Source organism: Tympanuchus pallidicinctus, unplaced genomic scaffold, assembly GCF_026119805.1.
Source record: "Tympanuchus pallidicinctus isolate F22 unplaced genomic scaffold, pur_lepc_1.0 scaffold31, whole genome shotgun sequence".
Taxonomy (NCBI): domain Eukaryota; kingdom Metazoa; phylum Chordata; class Aves; order Galliformes; family Phasianidae; genus Tympanuchus; species Tympanuchus pallidicinctus.
This window is the reverse complement of record NW_026294749.1, coordinates 5,378,475-5,403,459: the sequence shown is the minus strand read 5'-3', so window position 1 is coordinate 5,403,459 and position 24,985 is coordinate 5,378,475. Positions and strand designations below refer to the sequence as shown.

At 41.3% G+C, this 24,985-nt stretch overlaps 2 protein-coding genes across 3 annotated transcripts in view; one reads left to right on the top strand and one right to left on the bottom strand.

The window, feature by feature from the left end:
• Positions 1 to 355: 355 nt before the first annotated feature.
• Positions 356 to 18,981, top strand: TXNDC5 (thioredoxin domain containing 5). Of its 2 annotated transcripts, none has more exons than XM_052697925.1 (10): positions 356 to 623; positions 4,806 to 4,955; positions 5,978 to 6,083; positions 6,752 to 6,848; positions 8,661 to 8,776; positions 10,748 to 10,834; positions 12,487 to 12,627; positions 15,175 to 15,260; positions 18,119 to 18,248; positions 18,838 to 18,981. In XM_052697925.1, exons 1-10 carry the CDS (start codon positions 415 to 417, stop codon positions 18,958 to 18,960), a joined length of 1,245 nt encoding a protein of 414 aa, XP_052553885.1. In that variant the 5' UTR covers positions 356 to 414; the 3' UTR covers positions 18,961 to 18,981. The 2 variants fall into 2 exon arrangements, with proteins under 2 accessions (XP_052553885.1, XP_052553886.1); XM_052697926.1 differs by having other exon boundaries at positions 359 to 623; positions 15,178 to 15,260.
• Positions 18,982 to 20,624: 1,643 nt separating this feature from the next.
• BMP6 (bone morphogenetic protein 6) overlaps positions 20,625 to 24,985 on the bottom strand; it is an 84,781-nt gene continuing 80,420 nt past the window's right edge. The window contains exons 5-7 of the mRNA XM_052697924.1: positions 23,534 to 23,610; positions 21,918 to 22,028; positions 20,625 to 21,827 (exon numbers count right to left, since the gene is read on the bottom strand). Of these exons, the coding sequence (XP_052553884.1) occupies positions 21,678 to 21,827; positions 21,918 to 22,028; positions 23,534 to 23,610 (338 nt within the window). The 3' untranslated portion in view covers positions 20,625 to 21,677. The remainder of the gene's footprint in view (positions 21,828 to 21,917; positions 22,029 to 23,533; positions 23,611 to 24,985) is intronic.

Below are 24,985 nucleotides of genomic sequence, written 5' to 3'. Positions count from 1 at the left end.
GAAGAGAAAGTTAGTAGATTGGTACTTAATGTGGTACAGGTTAATGCACTGGACTATCCCAGCTGGCTTTTTTTTTCAAGTTTGGTGGTAAACACAGTACCAGTATTTTGCAATCGCTTCACTTATAAAGATTTTTGGAAGAGGCCGTACATTTCAAGGCTAGTTTGAACGCTGGAAACAAAATTAGGTGGGTTGTTTTTTTTTTTTGCCCTCTCTGCGATTACTGTGAGCTCTTAGCGACGGCTCTCGCAAACGCGTCGCTTTTCACCCACTCCACTTCCCCACGCAGCCCGGTGCCGGAGCGAAGGGTTGCGGGGCGGGCGGCACAGAGGGCGGGGCCGGCGGCGGGCGGGCAGGGAGGGAGGCGGCGGAGGCCGCCCGGGGCTTTTCGCCGCTCGCTGCCTCGTCGCTGCCATGGCTTCGCTGCGCTCCGGCCCGGCCTGGTGCCGCCTGCTCGCCTGGGCCGCGCTCGGCCCCGTGCTTTGCGGAGGGTCGGTGCGGGCCGAGCCGGAGCCGGGCGCGGAGCCGGAGGCGGACCCGCACGCGCGGCACCTCTACAGCGCCGAGATGCTGCGGCACGGCGCCGCCGCCGCCCCGCACTTCGTCATGTTCTTCGCCCCGTGGTGGGTATCGGAGCGCCGGGAGGGCCGGCACGGCTCGGCTCGGCCTGGCCTGGCCCTGCGCGGCGTCTTCCAGCCCGCCTCTTCCCCCGTTGACGTGGCGCCGAGAGGCGGCCGGGCCGGGGAGGCCTTGGGGTCGCTCCGTGCGCCTTCCGCCGGGCGAGGGGCGGCACACGTGGTGAATGGCGGCAGCGGAGGGCCGGGCCGGGGACGGGGTGAAGCCTGGTGCGAATCGCCGCGCCCGGACCGGGACCTCCGGCCCTAAAATGGGACCCTCCGCCGAGGGGAGGCAGCTGGGGTGGGGTGGGCTGGATGGGGATGGCGCGGAGCAGCCCTGTCACGGCGGTGGGACGGGGAGCCCGTGCGGGGAGCCTGCAGCAGCTTTGCACGCAGACCGAGGGCTTTCGTTGTACTAACGAAACGGAGGCTTTGCTGACTTCCATGCCCCGGCGTCCCCGGCCTTGTAGATACTTTCTTGAAGAAGTCTAGTCCTCTTTACTGCTGCAGATGTGAGGATAAGTTTGCTGCGAAAGTAATATAAATGAAAGCTTCCAAGCAGTATAAATGGAAGTCCCTCAGGCTGCAGGTAATAGTGGCAAAGCTGGGGAGCTACCATATCTGCAAGATATTCACTAGGTTCTCGTTCTAGACACGAGAATAGTCAGAGCCTAAGAACAGGACTTGCATGGGCATTACAGCAGTCAGTGGGACAGTAGTTCTCATCTCTGGGCCTCTGCAGTGGTTGCTCTTGTTCTCCTTTTCTGCTTCACTCTCTCCTTTTTTTTAATCCATCTCTGACTTACCCAGTAGTGTTATTACAAGTTTTGTTGTCAGGGTTGCTTCTTTTCCTCCCCAAGTTTTCTTAGGTTGAGATAATGGAATGATGTCTTAGCTTTGGACCGAAATGTGCCTACTGCAAACTTTTGGTACCTGGTGCCACTGAGGCGCACGTATGTCATGATACTCTTTGAAATCAAAACTAGAGAAGTATTTCCTTTAAGAAATGAATTTTTTTGTTACTGCCATCAACTTGTTTATGACATAGAGAAGTTAAGTAAAAGCTTGAAAGAGCCTGAAATTTTCCTTTGCTCACTGAAAGTTACAAAACGGAGGAAGCCCAACTTGCTGGTGAAGGATCTTTGAAAGTAAGAAATTCCTATGCAGAACAGGAGTGCTCAGGAGGTAATGTTTGCATTCAAGATTCAACTGACTGTTTCACAGGCATCTCTGAAGCCATATGGGCTTTCGTCTAGGATCACAGTTGTAGGAGACCCTGCGCCAAAAAGGCCATTGCAGAGTCCAGCATATGTTTCACATCCTCATTGTGCATCAGAGAGAGCTCTGGCCTTGCAAACTTGGACCACTTTGTGCCCTTGGGAGGGTTGCAGATTTCTGCCCAGCATGCGTCTGAGGAAGCTGTGTCCTTTCCCACATTTGCTCCAGCTTCTCTGAACATTACTGTCGTGCTTAACGTGCCTAATCCAAATTCCTGGGTCTCAACTCCAGGTCCTTGGTCTGGACTTCTGGCTCCTGACAGGCAGCAACAGGTCCAGGTTTTATGTTCAAGGGGAAGCGAGGGGAACAGATGCTGGAGGGAGATGCGTATATACACTAGCAGTTTTATCATTGGTAATGTCAGATGGCAGTCTAACAGCCCCAGAATAGACTGTAGACTCTTCTGTTAGAACCGACAGCTATACTGCTAGTTGGTTCCAGTGTGCTAATCTCCTTGTGCTTCTCACTGATGCAGGCATTTTGACACTGATCCATTTAGTTAGTGAAGGAGAAGCCTAGCAAATTCCACAATGTTCAGTTGAATTTTCTTTCAGATTGTTAGAGATGCTGGTAATGTTAGATAATGAAGGCTGACAATGAATTGAGATAGACAGGACCAACCTCTTCTGCAGAATTCTTCAAACAAACATTGCCATGCGCCTCCCTCTTCCTATTCTTATAGCAGCAGCACCAATATGGTCTCACATTTGTTTTGAGTACTGTGGGCCAATACAAATAAATAAAATGAAAAGCACACCAGGTCATTTGCCATCAGATTTTTGATCATCGGCTTGTATTCCTTGGTATCTACGCTTGAACAGATTTGACTCTCAATTATACCAAATAGCTTAAGATTTTGGCCTAACCAGTTGTGTGCCTACAGAAAAGGGAAGTTTCCCCGATTCCTTAGTTGGAAGGACTCTCAGATGAGTAGTTTCATTGCCTTATTTTGACCACTGTGATCTTTTAGCATATTCTGGAAGTCAACTGAACTGAAGCATTAGCATGCTGGATTGCCAGTTTGTTGTGGTTGTATTTCAATCCATCTCTTGACTGGAATTGATCTTGGCTGGACTCTTTTGTCCAGAGGGGGCTGGTCCTAAGATGCTTGTGCCTACTTAACCTAGGGTATGTGGGTGTTTTTAAGTTAGGTGATAATTTGCATCATGTCTTGCTGTGGAGTTACCTTAGCTAAGTGCAGATCTGTGGATGTGCTGGTGACATCCAAAAATGTCTTTGTTCCTCACTAGCCAATCCTAGCCTAGGAAGTCCACTGTCAGGTCTTCCAGGGGAGAAGCACTGATTGGTTAGAGTTCAGATGATCAACTTAGCTGCAGACTCTTAGAAAAAAAAAAGCTCTCTCCTTATGTCCTGATGTTAGTAGTGTACAAGAAGAAGGATTTTTGTTTTGTTTTGTTCTCAGCAATCTGAATCTTTTCTATAGCATCTCTTTTGCATATTGATTTATCTTTATAAACACAGATTATGTAGGGAAGGAAAGGCAGAGCTGCTTGTTGATAGCTCTCTACAATCCCTGCTGGCTGCTCTTCTCTTCCAGTCCCTCTGATATAAAATGGGGATGATAACTGTGTGTGTGCATGGGACTAAGAAAGATGCATAATGTTATGCAGGCTTGCTGTCTTTGGTTTTGAATTCTCAGGTTTTATATAGTCTCCAGTTATATCTTAGACATTCTAGAAGAAAGTATTTCGGGGACAGTCTTGCGTTTTACTTCTTTAAATATAAACTGAATTTTTATGAAAACAGAGAATGACTAACTAGTTTGTTTCTGATTCAGATATGAGCCTTTTTCTTGCTTTATTTTCAATTTCAGCTCATATAATCTGAAGAAGGAAGGGAATGGTGAACTGTATAGAGCAAAGATCACGGTGTTAAATAGGAATAAGGTAGTTCTGTTGTGTACTTAAAAAAATATTAAAAAAAAAAAAGTGTGAATTACTTGAGATTTCATTTCACAGACTTCCATTCCTAGTTATTGAGCACCAGTCAGTATTCACTGAGAATCCCAAGTCATCCTCTTGGAGCTCCATCCATGGAGAGTTGACAGTTTTCAGTCTGAAGTTAAATATTTAAGAATTATTTAAGTTTAGTAATACACATTGTATTCCTTCGCCATTATAATTCAGAATGAGGATATATTCCTCTACATGGTGGGAATGTATGTCCCCAGTATGACCAACTGCAACAGAATCTTACCAAGATTGAAAGATGGTGATGTTTTTTGTCTCAATGAACCAGAGAAGCTGGAAAGGTGTGAATCTGTGCACAGTTTCCAAGTGGGCTCAAAGCCAATTGTATGAGTGAAGTTGTTTTAAATGGAAGATCTGAAGGGAATAAGAAACAATTTCCCCCTGCCATCCTAATGCTGTTTTAATTGGTAAAAAGTAGACCTTCTAGGACATGCCAAGGGCAAAAACAACTTTCATACTAGTTGAAAAGTTTTCTGGTTAATCCAGTTGTGTATTTCTAGATGCACTGAAGGATTGGCAAAGGCAGCAGAGAAATGGAAATCCTCCTGGAAAGACTTCTTTCCTGCTGCTTAAAAGACACAGTATTTTCAAATGTTGGAGAGTATAGAAAGCTGGTCAGCCTCATGTGATTTTAATTCTAGGCAGCTGGGAAATGCAGACTGTTTTTCTTAATAGCATCTCTCAGAAGGTGCTCAGTAGGCCTTCTCTTGATGGTTTTTACAAGGCATTTGCAGTGTTGTCACAGGATACATGGTACTATTCACTGTTACTGTAGCAGCGTTTGAGTATGGAAGATGCCCAACTTAGCTATTTTTAAATGTATCAGCATCTCTGATTATTTTGTGTATGGCTTTTCCAAGGATTCATTCCCTTCTAAAGAGAACAACTGTAAGGAAATATTTTGTTCATTCTGTTGCAGGTGTGGACATTGCCAGCGTCTCCAGCCAACTTGGAATGATCTGGGAGATAAATACAACAACATGGAAAACCCACAGGTCTATGTTGTTAAAGTGGATTGTACTACAGACACTCCTCTGTGCTCTGAATTTGGCGTCCGAGGATACCCTACGTAAGTATAGAAGGAGATCTGGTCCTGTGTCATTCTGTTTGAGTTTTCCATGATCTTCTGCCAACTTGTTGAAACTGATTTCTTAGCTCTGTGTTTTGGTAGTTTTCTCTGTAGCCCCGTGAATCTCTTATTTTCCATTTAATCCTTTTTACTGTCTTGCCAAGTATGATGCGATATGTGCTACTCTTGCTCTTCTTTCTTCCGAAGAAACTGTGTTATGTCTTGGAGATGAACTGTTCAAATAAAGTCCAGAATTATCCTCCTCTCTCTCATAGTACCCTGTTCTCAAGCACCTTCCACAGCCCATGCTTTTCAGTTTCCTTCCCTGGGCTCTCTTTGCCTGGTGCTACTGCTGACCTCAGCAACAGGCTGAACATGACATCCACCCGTGGCTACATTTGCTTTGACGCAGATGAGTGCCACTGATTAGAAGCTGAGAGTTATAAATAGCAAAGTCCTCATTGAAATAGGAATTGTCCTTAAGGGCAATCTGTGGCTTAGTTCCGCTAGAAATACCAAGAAACAATGAAGTTTGCAACTTTATTTTATTATCCCCAGAAGCAAACGCTGGTTGCCTTTGTATGTTTTTATAGTTTATGTTGTGGCACCGTTCCTTACAAAAATAGAAAGAATGGCAGAGACTCTGAGTAAGGAAGAATTGAATGCTTATCTATTATCACCTTGGGATACGTAATATTACTTGCATTGTGTTGCTTTTCAGCACTTTCATATGTTCATTTCTTTACAACTTGTGAAATGAGAAGAGAAAGAAAAATATTAAAGAAGAATGAAAAACTGGTTGTTTTTTAAATCCCCTGTAAAAATTGATATGGGAATGAAAAGGAGTCCTAAGTTCTAGAAGTTACCCTTCAAGTTGAGGGAGGTGTGTGGTGTTGAAATGAATTATTGGGAATAATCAAGAGAGCTGAATTGCTGTGAATTAATAAAGCGTCTCAACTTCCTTGGAATGTTTCACACGTTTGAATTTTTACCTCACTCTTTTCTGCATTTTAATCCTTTAGTTTAAAGCTGCTTAAACCAGGACAAGAACCTCTGAAATACCAAGGCCCTAGAGACTTCCAGGCGCTGGAAAACTGGATGTTGGAAAAACTAAATGGGGAACCATCTGTAAGTGGAAAGGGAATAGGAAAAGGAAATATTTCCTTCTGCAGACTTGCTGTTCTATCTATAGGTTAGGTTTCACTCTCTGGCAGAAAATCTGCTCCTGAGAATAAAAGTCAAGTGAGAAAACGATGTGGAGCAGCTTCCACATAAGTTAGAATAATAATAAAATCTGATATCCTATGAGCTACATTTTGTGCCTGTATTTAAAACTACAGGAAGTACATAGTGCAGTTTTTAATGTTCAGCATTTTGATATTTGAAGATTGAATTCTTTATGTCAATTCATTTAGCACCTTCAGGCTATAATATCTCTGGAGTAAGAAAAGTGACTTGTCGATAATACAGGATAAATTGCATAATTTTCTCTTAACAATGTGGGATGCTGTCTTTAGCTTGATTATTAGCGGATAATGTTGTAGTCTACAGGAAGGGATTAAACTAATTGGTTAAATAAGTTAAACTAATATCATCTCTAGGAGAACTGTTGAGTTAGCACTTACATATATTAGACAAGCCTTGCCTAAAACTGAATTTTTAATTGCTGTTGCTAATCAAGATATAACTACATGCTGAGCACAATTAGAAAATGATTATGCACAAACAGTGATCTTTTTAATAAGTTTACATTAAGTGCTTAACTAATTCATGAAATGTACTTCCCTCTTGAATAGGATTCAGAATCTACTGTGGAACCACCAAAAGCCCCCGAACCTAAGCAGGGAATGTATGAACTCTCAGCAGACAATTTCAAGACGCACATAGCAGAAGGTAACCTCTTTCATAAGCACGAGAGACTTGTTTACAGAGACCTGCCTAGTGGGAAGTGGAAGCAGAAATATTAGTTCTTAACATGTCTCCTTCCCAGTTAATTTTCCAGTAATACCTCAGTAAAGAGGATGAACCTACATGCTGGGTAAAAATGCTGTAGTTTATTTACATACACTTTGCACGCCAGTAGAAAGCATAAGAACAGCACTCCAATCAGAAGACAGTAGAGTTAAGGCCAGATTAAATTAACTGCTTGTGCCCATGCGATAACATGAACGAAACAGACATTAAAGCTTCCTGAAGAAACCAATTAATTAATTAGAATCATATAAAATGTAAAGAAGGGTTTTCTGCAGCAAATTTCCCTGTACGTGTGCCTTATCAGAGAATCACGTGGAAGTTACAGTAGATTCTTCATTCAGCCATCAGGGAAACACTAACCATTAAACAGTTTGAGAAGATTCTGTCAGTTGTTAAGTTTAGGGCATGCATGAATGTTTTAATATGTATCCATTGGCTTTCATATACGATTGGAGGAGGTATTCTCACGGTGATACCTGATAGTCGAGCAGCTTTTTGATCATCTGTAAAGCTGTTGTCCTCTCTTGACTTCAACAGTGCTTAAATTTAGCTGAAGGCTTAGGAGTTCTGCTTGGAAGGTTGACTTTGGTTCTTAAAAACAGTTTCTGTCTACCTTTTCTGTGCTCTGGGGCTAGAAGATACATTTATTTTCTTTCAATCAGAAGGGAGTATCACAGAGTAAATGATACAGAATAGCTGCTTTTGACTGTGTGTTCTTAATTAATTCATGAGAAATTTCAGTATTGTCTTTACTTGGTCAAAGCAGAGCTAGTCAATCGTTTTTGAAGGTATTCCTGGTACACAGTAGGCAAGTTAAGACTAAAGTACTTTTGCAGTTTACATTTCCTAGTGATTTTTGTGGTATCTCTTGCCTGACCTTCTTCTGTGAACAACCCCCTGAACCAGAAATTCTAGAAATTCTAGCCCCCACAGTAGTTCTCAAAGGATTGTAATTCTATTAAAGTTTTCCCACAATCACTGTTTTTTTCCTTCAAATTGTTTTTATTTGTTTGTTTGGTTTTGTTTTTGGTTTAATTAAATTCATTTTTATTTTGTATTAAGAGAGCATTGCCTTGATGTGTACAAAAGCAGGCAGCAACTTGAATTAATAGTAATTCTAAAGAAAGGATATCACATATTCTGGTAATCTGCAATTAGGATAATAATTTTAAACAATATATTAGTGTGAGGCAGCAGAGAGACTCTCCTCTCTGTAAAATGCCATGAAATTCTACAAAAGCAGCAGTTTTTGCAAGGTAGAAACAGAGAGAATTGTAAGATGAAGAAAATTATTTAGGCAGCTCTTGGACACAGAGCAGTGGTGTTTGCCTAGAAATTTGTACGTTGAAGTCTAATTTGTACTTTGCTTTATGCTGTTACAAACACACATGCCTTGGTTCTTTCTACTGTGTAATAGGGCAAGGGATTGACATAGTAGAATTAGATATTCTAGAAAACTGTTAGGTTTAGTAGTAGTTCTAATACTTCATTTGTTGGCTTGAGTCTGTAAAGCTGCTTGGATCTTCAGGGAAATTGGCAACACTGAGGGACTGCATACAGTTTTGAAAACCTAATTGCTGAAATATTCTGCCCTGGCTTTTTATTCACAGTGTTTCCTATCTTTAACCCAGGAAATACCATGATAAATTTGCAGACAGAGATTAATGCCTAGCCTTTAATGGCAGCCAAATTAATTCCAAAAGAGTTAAATCTTTTTCTTTGACTTCAAAGGTAATCACTTCATCAAATTCTTTGCCCCTTGGTGTGGTCACTGCAAGGCTTTGGCCCCAACTTGGGAACAGCTGGCTCTGGCCTTTGAACATTCAGAAACTGTAAAGATTGGCAAGGTAGGTGACGTACTCTTTTCTTAATTTGCAGATGTTTTTGCATACAGATGTTTCAATCAACTGCCGTGCTGTTCATTCTGTGATTTGCAAATAATAGCTTTTAAATCTCTTCATATTCATAGTTCCTGTTTTAATTTTATGATGGTTATTTTCTTCTCACACATTCAGTATTCTACTTTATGTTGGAAGAGATGGTTGTTTAGTTACAATTAACAGGACTCCCTCATTTTAAACAAGAACTTGTTGGAAACATTGCATACTCCTCCCTGTGTTTCAGAGAGATTTGGGAATAAGCCTAAATACTTTTTAAATTTTTCCTGTTTATTCCCATTGGGCTTTCTAAAGTTTTCAGGGGGTCTCCCACCCTAAAAACTGATACCTTGTCCTGCTTTACTATTTCTCTTAGGGATGATAACCAGATTCTGTGGTGTATTTACCATGGGAGCTTGATATTTGTACATGGAGTGACTTCTGTGCAGAGGTATGCAGGTGGTCTGGCAATTCTAGTTACTGGCTTTATTTGCTGACCCATACCTAAGTTCAGGTCGCTAATGATGTGAACCTCCCTGTATTTGTCACTAGTGGAAAGCTGACAGGGCTCAATTTTCATATCCTTAAGCTTTCAGATAGGTTCACTGGTCTGAAAGCTTCCATGACACTTAGCAGTGCTGTCTGTCCTGCAGAGAGACAAGAAACCAGCAATCTATGTCTCTGCTCTCAGAGTATTTTCAGCTGTTACTAGGGGTGATGAACTTGACTTTTTTTTTTCCTATGAAATGCTTTGATAATTGCTAATTCAGATATGCCACAGATGCAGAGAGCAGATCAGCATGGTTAAACTCTAGAGAAGACATGTATCTACTGTTGAGACCAGGTTGATATAAAATGCACTCCCCTCTGAGAATAAAGTATCAGAAACTAACGTTGCTTTGATACCCATTGCACCAAATTTGTAAATGCTGATTAACTTTTGAGAATGTGGAGTGCCTGATGAAATCATTGCTTAGCTTCACTATCTTCTTGAAGTTACCAGTCTGTTATCCAGAGGAACACAAACCAAAAATTTTCAGAAGCTATGTTCAACTGTCTGTTTTGTTCACATTTGTCCCTGTTGCTGATATTTGCTCTCTAATAAAGCCACTGAGATTTGTCTCGATGTTTAGTCAGTTTTGGTTAACTGTATACATTATGAAACTATTTGAAATGTGTTGGCTAAGATAGTAGGTCTGTAATTAAACAGGAAATACAGCTGTTTCTAAGAAGGTTCAACCATGACCTTTGTGTAATCTGGGGAAATAGTCTCTTAGCAGCAATGTTATCTGCTGGCATGGTTGTGTTTAATGTTTAGAACTGATCTTCAGGGATCTGGGTCAAAGTATTTCTAGTATAAAATTCAAAATCCAAGTGTAGAGCAAAGACTTCTTAAGTGCCTAAGTTATCTGTTTGCTTTGCTTTGGGAAAGATTATGAGCAGATTACTTTATAGATTGGTTTATGACAAATTAGAATTGAACAGTGCTACGCACTTGGAATTTCCTTTGGAGTGAAGTTAACTTCCTAGCTGTTGACATGTCTTCTGATTTCAAAGAGTAGTCTTACTTTCAGGTGAAGATATATTGGTTTATCCATTGTTTTAAAGCCTTTGCACGTTAATATTCCAAGTATTTAACTAGAATACTTACGTTCCCATTGTTCTTTGCTGCTGTTTCTTCTACTTCCTCCCTCCCTCTGTTGTCCCTCTTGAAATAAAAGCAAAAATACACACAGCCTCCCAGTGACACAACCAGAACATTATTTGGAAGGCTGAAATAACTGTTGTCAAGAAAATACACGGCACTGGCTTTTGCCAAGCTATGTATTCTCTGTTCATGTATTTTTCTGGGATTTTTGAATACAAGGGAGGCTCTAATGCTTATTGTGTGTTTATTTTACACACTGAATGGTTTATAATTTTTTTTTTCTCAAATTGTAGGTCGACTGTACCCAGCATTATGAGGTCTGCTCTGAAAATCAAGTTCGTGGCTATCCTACACTCCTCTGGTTTAGGAATGGTGAAAAGGTGAGTCTGCAAGCTCAGACTGTTTTTTCCTGAATAATACATGGACTACGCTTGGATCCTGGGAAAAAAGGTCAAGTGGTTGTATATGAGAGACCACTTGTGACACAAAAGATGTGGCAGGTTCAAACCAGTACTAGAAGAGATACACTTGATCCACAGGTAAAAGAACGTTTTGCTCAGTGTTCTCTGCAAATGACTGAGCAGTGTTCATAAATCTGAAAGAAAACACTATCTTGAAGTTTGCTAATGTGAGAGGAATTCTCTGTTTATCTTAAGACTCTACCTCCTGCAGAACACTAGATGAAATAGAAGTAATAAAAATATATTCAATTTTCATAATCTGTATCAAAGGGCTCTTATCTGTAAGTGATGCCAATCTGATGAGTGATGTCTGAGAATGGACATTTTCCTTTATAGAAATCTTCATGCAGACTCTGTGAGTGAGGGTCTTGTGCACCCAGCTGATGTTTCCCTGTAGAAATTCAGAGATACCATGTTCTGAAGTCTGGGGAAAGTAAAATATTTATATACTGCATATTTTAATGCTGCATATGTGAACAGTAGCAAACATACTGTGAGTTGTAGTGTTGCTTATCATGTGTAACTGAAAGAGAGCTCGAATTGGACAAAATGGCACATCCAAGTTTAGAAGCATTTTAGTTAGCAGGAATTCGGTCTGTTCATGAGTTTAGTTTGAAGAACAGGAAATGTTCTGCTGTTGCTCCAGCATGATTTTCCAACTGCTTTATTTTTATTTTTAACATGGCTACAAAGGGCAGGATAACTTGCCAGAACTGTAATGGCTCAGCGTTGAAAAGTTAGCTGTGTTTTTTCTCAAAAGCCAGACTTTTTTTTTTTTCATAATTATTGAAGTTTAAGTTGCAGTGAATAAAGGGTGCAGTGAAAGAACTCAGATCACTGCTCTTGTATTTGGTTAATATGAATCTCAGCTGTTTGTCTAAACAATGTATTTCTCTTGACGTTAAACTGGCCTGTCTCCACTGGCAGTGTTGGTATTCCCTGGTGACTTTCTGCCATCATGATCACATGTTTGTTTGTGGGCTGATACGATATATTTAAACGTAAAAAAAGCCCCACAAAAACAGCAACTTTCCAATAATGTAACACAGAGATTCCTGGAAGTCCTTCTAGCCACTATTGTACTGTTCAGTAACATGGGGGAAGAGGAGGGCTGCTGGTTCAGCCATCCAGCATTGTTGTCCATAATGCCGTCACCCATTCTGTCATAACAGACTGGCATCACAACACCCTTACTGGTTAGATTGAGGTAGCAGAAGCCCTGTGAGGAATGAATGTGGATTGACCCTGTCCTGCTATAATGGATATGAACAAGAAGGTAGCACAGTGAGCTGGTGGGTAGGGCATTTCAGCAGTGGCAGCAGTGCCAGTGGGTCACCACTGCTGGTGCAGATTTTTCTGAGCACAGCATGCAGGCTCTTGTTCATTGCTGGTGAAAATGCAGAGCTAATGGTCTTTGTTTTGAAACTGGGAATTTGCTGTATCAAATGGTACTATTGTGCTCTTTGTAGCTGTTATCGTTTCCATGGGAATGAATAGGAGGCATTACTTTTGGAGCGACCTACACCTGTGTTAGATTAACTGCACTCACACAAGTTATTTGATAATTGTAGGGTGACCAGTACAAAGGGAAGAGGGACTTTGATTCCTTGAAGGAGTATGTGGATTCCCAACTACAGAGCTCTGGGAAGGAACCACCAGCAAGTAAACCCACAGAAGCCCCACAGCCACCTGCAGAACCCACTCAGGCTGAGGTAAGTGCTCCTGCACTCTGCTACTGTATGAACAGAGTTTCTGCAGCCTGTCCAAGTTTTCCATGTGTTTCTCTCTCTGTTAGACCCACAGTTTCTAGATGTGAGCTGGGCCAAGTATTTTCTTAATTTTCTTTTCAGCAATTAGTGATGGGAATCCAGCCATAAATCTTACTGACGCTTTTACTAACCTGAGTTAGAGAATGTAATGAACAACTACCTCCTTTTATTTTAATGGTTGCAGTAAGTGATTTAGACAGTGTCGTAAGTGTGGTCTTTCTTTTGGTGTGCTGAACTGCTGGCACCTCCATATGTGTGACAGCATGCTTTGTTGCTAGGGAGATGAATGTCACTTGCAAGATTCTCACTTGAACCCAAGGAGATGGCATACAGTGCTGAGCTACTGAAAAAAAGCCAAATCTCCATTCTTACAGACTCTCTGCAGAAACAGCAAACAAGCAAAGACGATGAAGATTGATCTAAATGTCTCAGGGCAATGTGCACTGTGGCAATAAAACTCCTTGGGTTTTGAGGCTTATTTTAATTCTGCTTGTAGCAACTGGAGGGTTTATGAGTATTGCCAAGGACTGTCAGGAATAACTTCATCATCTTTGCATAGCTGTGCTTCATGTCATGTAACTCTGTCTTTTTTCATCACTTCTGCATTTCATCTGCCATTTTTCTTGCAGCTGAATATCAAATTGGTCTGGTAGAATAATTAGGGATAATTTTTAAGCGTTCTGTTTTATCAAATATGGAAAACACAATTCTGCCCAGAAAGTAAGGGATGGTGATTTACACTCCTTTGTGATGTACATTATACTCACATATAATGTGAGTATATAAATACTTACATAATTTAAAATGTTTATATTAATAATATATCATTAATATATTAATATTATTAATATATCATTAATATATCATTAATATATTAATATTAATAATATATAATATATTATAATATGCATTATAATTTAATATTATTAATGCAAATACAGCTTATATGCAGCTTCTCACAAGAGAATATTACCTTTCCTATTTGGCTTCTTCCAATTAGGTTGCTCATCTTGCGTAAGGTGGCTTCCAGATTGTGATATTAAGAGATGCAGTTTTCATCTTTCTCAACTTTTTAAATTGACCTCATATTTGGAAGGTATTAACAAGCTGGTGTTAGTACAATGCAGGAAGTAATTAGTCTTCACTCTCTATTGTTAGAGAAATAACATAAACTACGTATGATGCAAATTCCCACTTACACCTTGACTGCACCACTGCACATGCAAAAGGGAAAAGACTGTGGGGAGGCAGGTTTGTTTTTTGTGTTTTTTTTTTTTTCCTAAATAATAGTAGATACAGTGTAGTACTAAACTTTTTTTCTTTGCAATTTTACATCTCAACTCAGTATTGCCACATCTTCTTGGTTGTTCACCTTCAAACACCTTGGTTCTGGTTTTCTTCTCCTGAGTCTACAGGATTCTAGCCCATGTAGCCAGGAAGCACTGACTGTGATTAGCAGCCACAGCTGGTACCTCAGGCAGCAAAAGCCATGAGTTCTGACTCCAAATCTGTGTTCCAATGTTGTGTTCCAACCCTGTGTGAGTTCTTATCTTACATGGACGTACTGCATGTCAGTCATTTCACAAAAGTTGAACTTTTATACCTGTCAGGCTTCAGAGCAGCCACACTTACCCAAAGTACTCAAAAATGATCCAGATGTGTTAAGGCAGAGTGACCAACACAGATGCTGTCACTGTCTGCATTCAAGTCTCTTTTTGGCTTCTCTTCATAAAACTTTCACTGCACAATTGATAATCCTGGCAGCTGCGCTCTTGTGTTTGTTTTGCTTTCATTTGAATTTGAAACCTTTATAGGCACGAGATTCACTCATTTATTTATTTTGAATCCCTCCCATCTGTAAAGGTGTCACACAAAAATCCAGTTAGTTATGGTTCTGTGCTCTCATACAATGTGTGAGGCTGCCTTTAAGCAGTGTGCAGTCCTCCCTTCTCTCCTGTGCCATTGCTTCTGATGTTATCAGGAGGAAAAATTCTTCGTGGCGTCCATGTGAGCGTGGTGTGGTGATGTTCTCCTGGCAGCCAGATACGTGTTTCTGCTAACAGCTTTCTCTGTGTCTGCAACACAGGGATATAGCAGAGGGAGATCAGCTGTCAAGACAACTCTAGTATGCCATAAGTTCCTCATGGAACAAGCTCTCCATTAGCCATCACAGGTTTTATGCCAACTGCTCTCATCATTGTTCTTGAAATGCTTGCATGACAGCGTACTGAAGGGAAGGTGATTTTTTTTTTTTTTTTAAGTTTGCCTGTTAGTAAAGTCCCCTGAAAATGGGTATGTTTTATTTCTTCAGATACGGATCTCTCTAAGGATGGAAAGTAGCTAAGGGGTAAATGTGAAGTATATTGCTTTTAATCTTGTTCATACTATCAGTAATGCTGTCTTTCCCAGTTTGAGTTTCCCTCTCAGGTAGCTAAATGCTCATTTGGCCAGTGTTAAACATACAACAGTGATTGTACTTTCCTTTTTTAGCAGGCTACAGTGCTTTCTCTCTCTGAAAAAGACTTTGATGAAACCATTGCTAGGGGAATCACCTTTATTAAATTCTATGCTCCATGGTAAGTAGTTTGTATCTCCTTTTCAGAGTTATTATTTTAATTTGTGCGTTAGTTGTTGTAGGCCTTTGAGTTCCTCTGTAGTATTGCATTTGTTGCCTGGATCCAAAGTGCAAATTAACTGAAAAATGAGTGCAAGAGTTGCAGCCAAAAATTGGGTCTCTTCTAGCTTTCCTGTGATTCCTCTCTGTGGAAAGGCTGATAGAGAGGCTTTACCATGTTAACCTGCAGCTAATGTCAGGTAACAAGGAGAGCAAAGCTTTCTTCACAGGCTTAGCATGCTCCTATGCCTTGATTAGGGTAAGCTGAAGGAAGGCTATCGGCAGTGCTGGTTGAGAAAGGAGAACGTGCCAGCATTGGGATCTCTGTGCCACAACCAGCTTCTCTGGGAAGCATTACTTGAGCACCTGAAAGTTGGTACAGACTGTAGAGCTTTGGATCATGGGCTGTCACTCTTCAAATATCTGATTAAAAAACTAATTGGCACAAATGACGACTTTAACACTTTATTAAACGCTCTGTGTAATATATTCTTACAGCAACCTGTGGTAGAAATGATTGATGCAGATGGTGTAGGTGCACGCTGAGTTGAAAGCATTGGGGAAAAAAAGTAATGATGTCCTTCTTATCTGGCCTCTGCCATTTCTGGCATGGCCAGCAGAGCCTAGCATTCAAGCTGGGATAAGACCCTAGTAGTAGAAAAGCACAGAATATTTTCCTTTCTGAGACTAAAACAATTATTCAAGTTTGTCTCTCTGGTTTTTGGACTTCATCCTATATATGTCTGATGGAATTTCACGAAATGTGTTTGCTGTCTTTCTCATCCATTTCCTGGATGAAGAAGAAACCTAGTGTGGGAGGAGAGAAGAAAATTACGTTGAATGTCACTGTGAAAGATAATGCATCTCTGATTTGAGACCTGCCATCCCACGAGGGATGTAGAAAGATCTTTTATTTGTGGCAGTAGATCATAACTATTGCAAAGCAACACGGGTAAATGCAACCTATTTCAAGATGTACTCAGGAGTATCAAAATATTGCCTCTTAACTTTGCCAGTAGGTGTGACTCCGTTTCTGATTGTAAGAAAGAAGTACTAGGAAAACTTGCACTTCTGTATAGTCTAAATGATGCCGTTTTTTCCAGTGTTGTCACTCTTTTTACTGCAGTGTGATTTGCTGCCTGTTTTATGTCTAGATCTGCTTTTGGATGTGGGAATGTATCTGACACCACTGTGTTAAGAAACAGCCCCCAATCCACACACCTTCACGTTTGCTCTGTTTACTGCTCTCTCTTCACTTTATCCTTTCTGTGCACTGTGGGAGACTGAGATTGATTCTGTGCCCATTCTGCTATGCCACCAGCAGAACTCACTGTTAAATTCAGTATTCAGTTGACACCTGTGCACAAAGCAGAAAGATTCTAGTTGGGACCAAGAGCTTGTTGGCAGATGTGGGAGTTGGCCATCTGAGAGTCATATGGAAAAATCACAGATAACTAAAAACAACTGAGAATTTATATTTACATTTTCCTAATAGCGTGGCAATTTAGCCAACTTGTTGTGATAATCTGATGGGGTGTTGCTGGAAAAAATCATGTTCTTAATCAGTATGCTCTCCCTGGCTGTAAAGTTCAGGAAGCCACCATTTAGGAAAATACTGCTTATATTTATGTAGCTGATATCCAGTTTTAGCTCTCAAAGTCATGCTTATGTATACAGTTACAGTGCACTGCCTATAAATCACCTTTTTCTCTTCCAAGTGAATTAACTTTCACTGGGCTCAGCAAACACTATTATATTGCTTGCTAGTTCTGTACTTCAGTTAGTTTTGGATAAATATTCCTGCTAACTTGCATGATAAGCATAAAAACTGTCCTGTTTCTGTTAGGTTTTGTGCATAGTCAAAAAAGCTTTTATAGTGTTGTACCTTAACAAGGTGGTTTAAACATATGTAGGCTTCTGTTTAGTGAACTTTAGCAGAGATATCTTTCATTGTTTTTGTGAATGCCCTGATCTAGCTTCAGGGCAATTAAAGGGCTGTTCTAATTACCTAGTTAAGGTGCAGCTGGTTAGAATAGAATGAGCACAGACTTAAAGTCTGAAGCACTTTGGAAGTTCTTCTTGAAAGCAATAAGAAGTTCAAGTTATTAACTTGGCCAAGCCCTGTTCAAACTATCAACAACATTAATACTTGGTTATAATTCCTGCCATTTTACAACATCATTTTCTCTTCTGATGCTAGTCCTTCAGTGTGTACCCTGTGGAAAAGTGCATTCAACTACCAGTGTGTATCTCAAACAGAGAATCTGTGCTGAGAAATGTGTCTATTAAAATTGAATTTCCAGCACCGGGAGTTGCTACTTTACTCAAGGAGGCAATTAGGAACTGGAGGAAATTCAGTAGGGAAATCAATCTCATTTAGGTAATTAAACTCAGGCCATTTAAACTAACCATAAATGGTATATACTACCTGATGACCTATTATTAATTAATTCACTGTTTGAAAAGCTTAATTAGTGGTGCAAACATTCTATATCTTATTCAAAACACGTTCGTATCTATGTGACTGTGGTTTTTCATTTAAAAATTCTCTTATTTGGTTTTGTTTTCCTCTGTGAAGTGCTGACAACCAGAATACCATTCCAGAAGAAGAGAGTGAAGACTACCTCAGTGTTGTGCTTAGAGGATATCGTTCACTTCTGCTTCTTTAGCTCGTTTGACTGACATAACAGTGCAAGGGAGTTGGAGGCCTAAATCATTAGGGGATGGGAAAGGCAGCTTGTTAAACTTGCAGATATTGCAGTTAGACAGAGATAAATGGGAAGGTGTATCTGCTAAAGAAATCTCTTTCTTTGTTTCTAGGTGTGGTCACTGTAAGAACTTGGCTCCGACTTGGGAGAGCCTTGCCAAAGAGCAATTTCCAGGTTTGACTGATGTCAAAATAGCAGAAGTAGACTGCACTGTAGAACGTAACGTCTGCAACAGATTTTCTGTAAGTGTGAAAGAGCTGTGATGAACTGGATAGTATTGTGTACCAAAGCTAGAAGCTCCAGCATGCAGCCCAGCTGGCTGCTGTGTTGTGGGTGCCTGGTGACGGCACAGCCGTGTTCTCCGTTAGCAAAAGCAAACAGAAATGTAGCCCAGAAATGCACCTGACGGCACGGCTTCTTTCACTGATAGTTTGCTCAGACTTGGTCATTCTCACTACTGGAAAAAGGTGAAGGAATTCCTGCTTTGAGAGCCAGCAGCCTTCTGAAACCACCAGTCTTGTGGTATAGCCACTGAAATGTTCTCTTCCTAGAAAATGTGGATCTGGTGGCCACACAATGGAAGATAAAGCTGGCCTTCAAGTTGCTGATGGAAGAGCCTAGAGTACCATGTATTTTCCCACTTCACGATTTTTAGAAATTGCAGGTTAACAGTGAAAGTTCTGGTGCTTTTTTGTTGTGTGGTTGTTTGTTTTTTTTATCTTTAATTAAATCAACTTGTTTATTTAGAGTGGTTTGGTAGCTTTTCAGAGTCAGGTACGTACCAGTGAGTCTGGAAATCAGTAACAAGTTTCATTTGTGTGTCTTTTGAAGGTACGTGGATATCCTACGCTTCTGCTTTTCCGAGGTGGAAAGAAAGTCAGTGAACACAACGGAACGAGAGATCTGGAATCACTGCATAGCTTTGTTTTGCGTCAGGCAAGGGATGAGTTGTAATAAAGGTCTCAATGCTCTGTCCCTGGCTGTCTCTGTACGGTAGTTGAGGGATTTAAGGCATTGCTAATTTTCAAATAGTATGTTGGGGGGTGGGGTGGGAATTGGGGCTTTTTTGTTTGTTGGTTTGTTTTTAGGAAATGGAATGTACTGAACATTGGTATCTTCCCTCTGTGTGTGTTAAAGGCAAGTTACCCTACTTGTGAAGGAAAACTGACAAGGAGTTATATGCAAACGGAGAGTATTTTCAGTATTAGTAGTATTGCTACATTTCTGCATTCCCGCAGTGAAGTGTAAATGGTTTCCATTGAGACTAAAATACATTAAGAAAACCAAATCAAGGACACCAGCAGAATATTTTTGTCTTCAGGTTAGATTTGGTTATAAAAAGTAAGCCTTCCAAACTGCACACTATTGCTAGAAAGCTGAAAGCTGCAGCTGTGTTAAATTACTACTGCCTCTACAATGGTACTTCCAACCTGTTTGTCTTAATATGGCTGCTGGTTAAGAAATGAAAAGTCACAGGAGGCTGAAAACACACATTTGGAAGATACCAGGCCACCATGAGCTGTTTCCTCTTAATCCTCTCTGCATGGGAGGTTAGCCATAATGAAAGCAATGGTACTGTAACATGTGCCTGAACATTACTGATGCCATAGTGTACGTGTCAGGTGGATGTTTTTTGCTGTAGACTGCTTTTTAGCTCCAGAGGAGTAACTATGCTCTATTTATATAGAGTCAAAGCAAACTGGCTCTATTATAGTTACTTCATTAATATTAAATGATCAGTTAGACCTCACAGCTGATTACATGCATTTCCTACCTTCACCTTTGTGTTGACCTGCTCTTTAGTCAGAGCACTTGGAGAACAATAGTACAATATAAGTAATTTTTCTGCTCTGTTTGACAGTCGTCTAAAATAGTTCCCCACTCTTCTTGAGCCTTAACCTTTTTTCCAGGTGTAAGTGTTGCTAAGTTTGAATGTTAGGCCCATGCCCTCCCTGTTGCCTTGGATTATGATATGGATCTGTTCTTTGGTGCATAAGATGCTCCAGGTTTGACAGTTGAAAGCCAAAGAATTACACTGCAGGTACTGTCAGAGTACAATGACAGCAGCAAACCAAGGACTGAATTCTGCCATCCCGTGTGTGCACAGAAACTCATGGAATGAATGTGACAAACTACAGGCTAATTTGACTAATCTGTCAAAATTCTGATCTTATCCATCATATGGAGTAGGTTTGTTTTCATTTAAAAGAAAAAAATAGAACAGTAATGAACTTTGAAATCAGTGGATAGCTTGTGGTACTTCACTGTCTGTCAAGAACCTTTTGGTTCTGTTCAATTTAAAAATGTGCAAAGGTAAAAAATCCACGATGGAAGCTAAGTGTTGTATGGCAGATGTGTTAGATCAGCGTACATACTTCTGCCTTAAAGGAAGCCTTTATTATCATGTTTTTAACAACTTTCTAGTGAAGCACAATCTCATGAGTTTCTTGTATAAAATCGAAGTGATACAATTGTTTACACTGAGATTTTTCTAAATAAAAACTTTTTTAAAAAGCAGTCTTTCTATAAATGATACAGCACAATGAATATACAGTGAAAAGTGCAATAAATTATAGCTTGTATTTACAAGAAGCCTTTTAAATGCAAGAATCAAGAGGTAAGTGCATTTAATACAAGTTTAATATTGATCAAAACAATTTGCTGTTAGCTTCTGCTAGACAAACCGTGGCTACTGTGTGAATGCATCCTTTATACCAGTTTGTTAGTTGCGTGAGTTGAAGGGGAAGGGTTGGCCAAATATTTGAATAAGTAAGTTGCTGACATTTTGTCTTCCTGTAAATAAATTGTCCGACTAGAGAATGAATGGCCCCTAAACTTTTACGTCTGACTTACAGCTGGAGAAGTGTCCAGACTTCCTTCCTGGGCAAGTGGTAGTAAGATGAGGCAGCTCCACTCAGGGAGTGGAAGGAAGTCATGTAAGAACAAATATGTGAAGTTACCCTACTCACAGTCAAACACTGATCAGGAAAGATCAGCCACGATCTATGTTCATGCTAGTATTTCTAACACAGGATGCAGCCAAGCCATCTTACTCTCTCAGCATCAGATTTAAACTGTGCTCAGAGACCAAGGTACCCAAAAGATTTGCTTTGGCACAATGCATGCTATCATGATAGGTTTCAGAGAAGACTAACAGGAGAGGTGTAACAGCTGGTCCTTATAGACAAAAGGCAATTCCTACCCTTAGGAATTTCATATTACTATTGTACACATGGTATATACTAAGTCAGATGTAGTAACAATGCTCTTTAGCGACCCTCTCCCCTCAAAAGACTCACTGGTTTTGGGTGTTGGATGTCCATCTGCTTAAGCTGTAGCACACATCCAAGCAACTGATAAGGCCAAGCTGCTAGGTGAGATTAAGACCATCCCAGCCAATAAGCACGTGTGCAGGCATATTGCTGCTTTGCGAGCTCCAGTTGCAGAGCTGAGCAGCCACTGCAGCTTAGGGTCGCATTTGAAGAATTCCAGCTCTTTGCTCACACCACACCATGTGGTTCCACAAGCCCTTTCCTCGCACAAGGCACATAAATGGTGTTTTGATAGGTGATTCGTCAACTTTTTTCTCCCCACTGTCAGGTAGTTTGTAAAATTATGGAAGGTAGTATGGAAGTTCATGGTAGAATCACAGAGTCCACGTGAAGACTTTGTCAGTGACATCCACAGGCTCTTACTACCATATTCCTGTATTTCTTCAAGATTACATTAGAATTATCATCGAAATAAAGAACTGATATGGCGTTTAGTTTGGTAGGTGCACAGCATGGTTTGGGAACGTAATCAGGATTCATAAGATGAACCTGTTGTCGAAAAGAAAACATAATTGATACGATGGTAACTCACTTACAAACTCACCTGTGGCTTTAGCACAGGTCTTTCTGGAGACTTACCAGGGTTTGTACGATGGCGTGGTTGGTTGCGTTCATGTGTGCGTTGAGGGGAAAGGAGCACTCCCCATCACAGTAGTTGGCTGCGTAGCCCTTTGGAGCGATTATCCAGTCCTTTTTTAGGAAGCAAAAGGAACGTGATTTTAATTAAAAAGTTGCCAGCTTCTAGAGACAACTGCACCCAATTAAGGCCAGCTGAAAATTTTCCACTTTTTCTTGAGGGGGAAAATGTGTTTTCACTGAAGGTTTTTGTTGTTTCTTTTTTTTTTTTTGTAAGCTGTGACTTTTCCATGGACACTGATGTTCGTGTCCAAAGAATGGTGCATTGCTACGCGCTTCGCTGCCACAAATGAAAACAGTTTTATTTCCAAAACTGCTGCTGTGGCACTTTGTGGGGATTGTGGTTTGGATGCCTTTATGCTCCAGTGTTTCCTGCAGGTTAGGTCCTCTGGCTGAACTACAGCTAGGGCCACTGGAGGAAGCTTCATCTGTCTAAATTCTCTACATGTGGGGAAGAGTGGCCTCCTTGAGCTGCAGGTGGCAAGGCTTTCCCAGCAAGGAACACAATGCCATGGGAAAAAAAAAAGTGCTGTTTCCCCATAGGGATAACACCAAGAAAATTACAGCTTTTCTCCTGCTGCTACAAATGAGCCAAAAGCAAATTAAAACCAAAAAAATGGTCCTTGTGTTAACAGTGCAGAAAGGTGTTTTTAAAGAGTCATCATCGCCAGTTATCAGGAGACACTTCTCCCTTGGCATCAGGTGTCAACACACATCTGGGTTAGCATTAATTTTGCCACAGCAGTAACTAAACAGCCAGCAACTGTTGCCACAGCTTTTTAAGCTTGTGGTGCGATTGCTGACACAAGGATTCCTGGGCACACCAAAACTACATTGACATACTCATTCAGCTATAATTTTGCTCCTGGTTAAGCAAGCTGCTCTTTGTAAAGCAGGCACTCTCCTGATACACAGGCAAGCGCTGATAATGTGAATACATTTGTGGTTTAGTGCTGTATAAGGGAAGCACTGCAAAGGGTGTGGAGGGGCAAGGTTTTGCAAGCTCTGCACACAAAAAGGTGCTGAAATAAACAAAGGACATTGACTGAAATGTGACATTTAATGCACTAGAGTCTGGGCCCTAAAGAGCTTGCCTGAGACATCCCACAGCCTTGCAGTGTTGCAACTAAAACCAATCTTTGGTCTACTCATGCAGCCAGTGCTAACTTCTGGGGGCACCAGTTAGGGATATTAACATAAGGGCAAGGTTAATATTGGGTTGATGACTAGAAAGACTTGATTTTGTTAAAACTGGTACTTAACCCATTTGTTTTTCATTATCATTAGAGGTATGCAGATACAAGTCCTTGTCGTGACTCCCATGAGTGACAGAGGATGGCTGTATATTTGTATCTCATGAAATATCACGCTTCCTCTGGATTTTGTCAAATGTCACAACTATCAATATTTATTTGCCCTTCCCCGTGACTGGTTTTAGCAGGGAGGCACAAGGGACATCTTAAAGCATAATGGCAACCTTGAGTGGAATTACCATGACACTGTTTAGCTAACATTTCATAACAAAATGTCTAGTTTATCCAGTGAGAAACATCACACACCTGCCATCCCAAGTCTTGGAAGCTAACGTAAAGTTCATGCTTTCTGCATGCTGTTTTTAAGTCACTGCTGTTGTAATCTGTTAGGATAAAAAAGAACAAAACAGGAATTTAGAAAGTTAAAGAGGCAGAGCATCACTGGAGCACACAGCTGGGCAGATGTGTGCACTGCAGAGACTCTTCTTTGGACAGCCAAAGCAGGACTGAGATTTTCAAGATACCTATGGGAACGGTGGCACCCAAGTAACAGTAACTGGCTTAGAACTCCTTCATCCTCCCTTAAAAACCTGATGAGCAGTGCTCATAAAACACCTCCACTAAAATCATTTCTTCAAAATAAATCCCTGCTCCATCACCCAGCACGTGCCACATCTCTGCTGCCGCTCATATGCACGTTTCCCCAGGGTACACTCACAACCCACACAGTTCCTGAGGGCATCACAAGTCCTCGGAGGTTCCTTGTTGCCCTGTGCCGATTAGCAGAAGTCCTTGCACATCTCTGATGTCCTGCAGTCAAAAGTCATGTGCCTTTCCCTGAGCTTGCCCAGTTGGTGGCTCCACATTGCACAGAGGTGCCTCTCAGACCTGTATTAACCATACTTTGCAAAACTTCCCACAGCCCACCATCACATGTTGATCCGCAGATGACACGAGAGTCGATGAGCTCTCACCATTAGCTTGCTCTGTGCTGCCACCGTTGCACAGAGCAGCACGGGATGCCCAGCTCTGACCCTTGCCATAGCATTTAGTGAAGTTCTGACCATGCAGAAGTTGCTCAGACATGCCTACAAAATGCAGCTTTTGTCTGTGAATGGAATTTCCTCTCTATATTTGGAAAGTGAGGCGGCTCCACACACGAGCACCTGGGACCATGGTGAAGGGAGGACTCATGCTGTGACAGAGGGGCCTTTCACTTCCCCATGGCTGCCCAGATCCAGCTGAGCCATGTGGCCCAGCAGCCATGCCCAAGACTCACGGCAGGGCAAAGAAAACAGCATCTGTGGCAGGAAACAAAAGAGCCAGCCTTCAGCATGGATGGGGACACCAACATGTTTGTCCCACAGGCAGGACCTGGGCCTGGCTTCCCAGCTCCCTACCAATGGGGCCTCCACTCCTGTTGCACGCTCTGCCTGCGGCCCGGCAGGCTGCCATACAAGGCCGGATGCCGCATGAGGATGCTGAGACCTCGTTTTGGCCAAGCAGCCCCCAGTGCCCCTAGCGCTGCGTGAAAGGGCACGGTCCCAGCACAGCTTTCCACAAACGTGGCAGCTGGGATAGAAAAATATTTTTAGTGACTTTTTCCTTGGCTCTGAATAAGCCTTTCTTTTTCTTTCCTCCCCCACCCCACCAACCCTAAGTTGGGGAACTACAAATGCAAATATTTATTCAAAAGAAAACTATAATACTAAAAGCACATCCAACTGACATTAAGGGCAGCCCAGCACCACAGCTGGG

Excerpts from the sequence above, each read along its gene's own strand:
- TXNDC5 (XM_052697925.1), top strand. The coding sequence starts at position 415 with ATGGCTTCGCTGCGCTCCGGCCCGGCCTGGTGCCGCCTGCTCGCCTGG. Across the intron at positions 4,956-5,977 it reads GGCGTCCGAGGATACCCTAC|TTTAAAGCTGCTTAAACCAG; the intron begins GTAAGTATAGAA and ends TTAATCCTTTAG. Across the intron at positions 8,777-10,747 it reads AAACTGTAAAGATTGGCAAG|GTCGACTGTACCCAGCATTA; the intron begins GTAGGTGACGTA and ends CTCAAATTGTAG.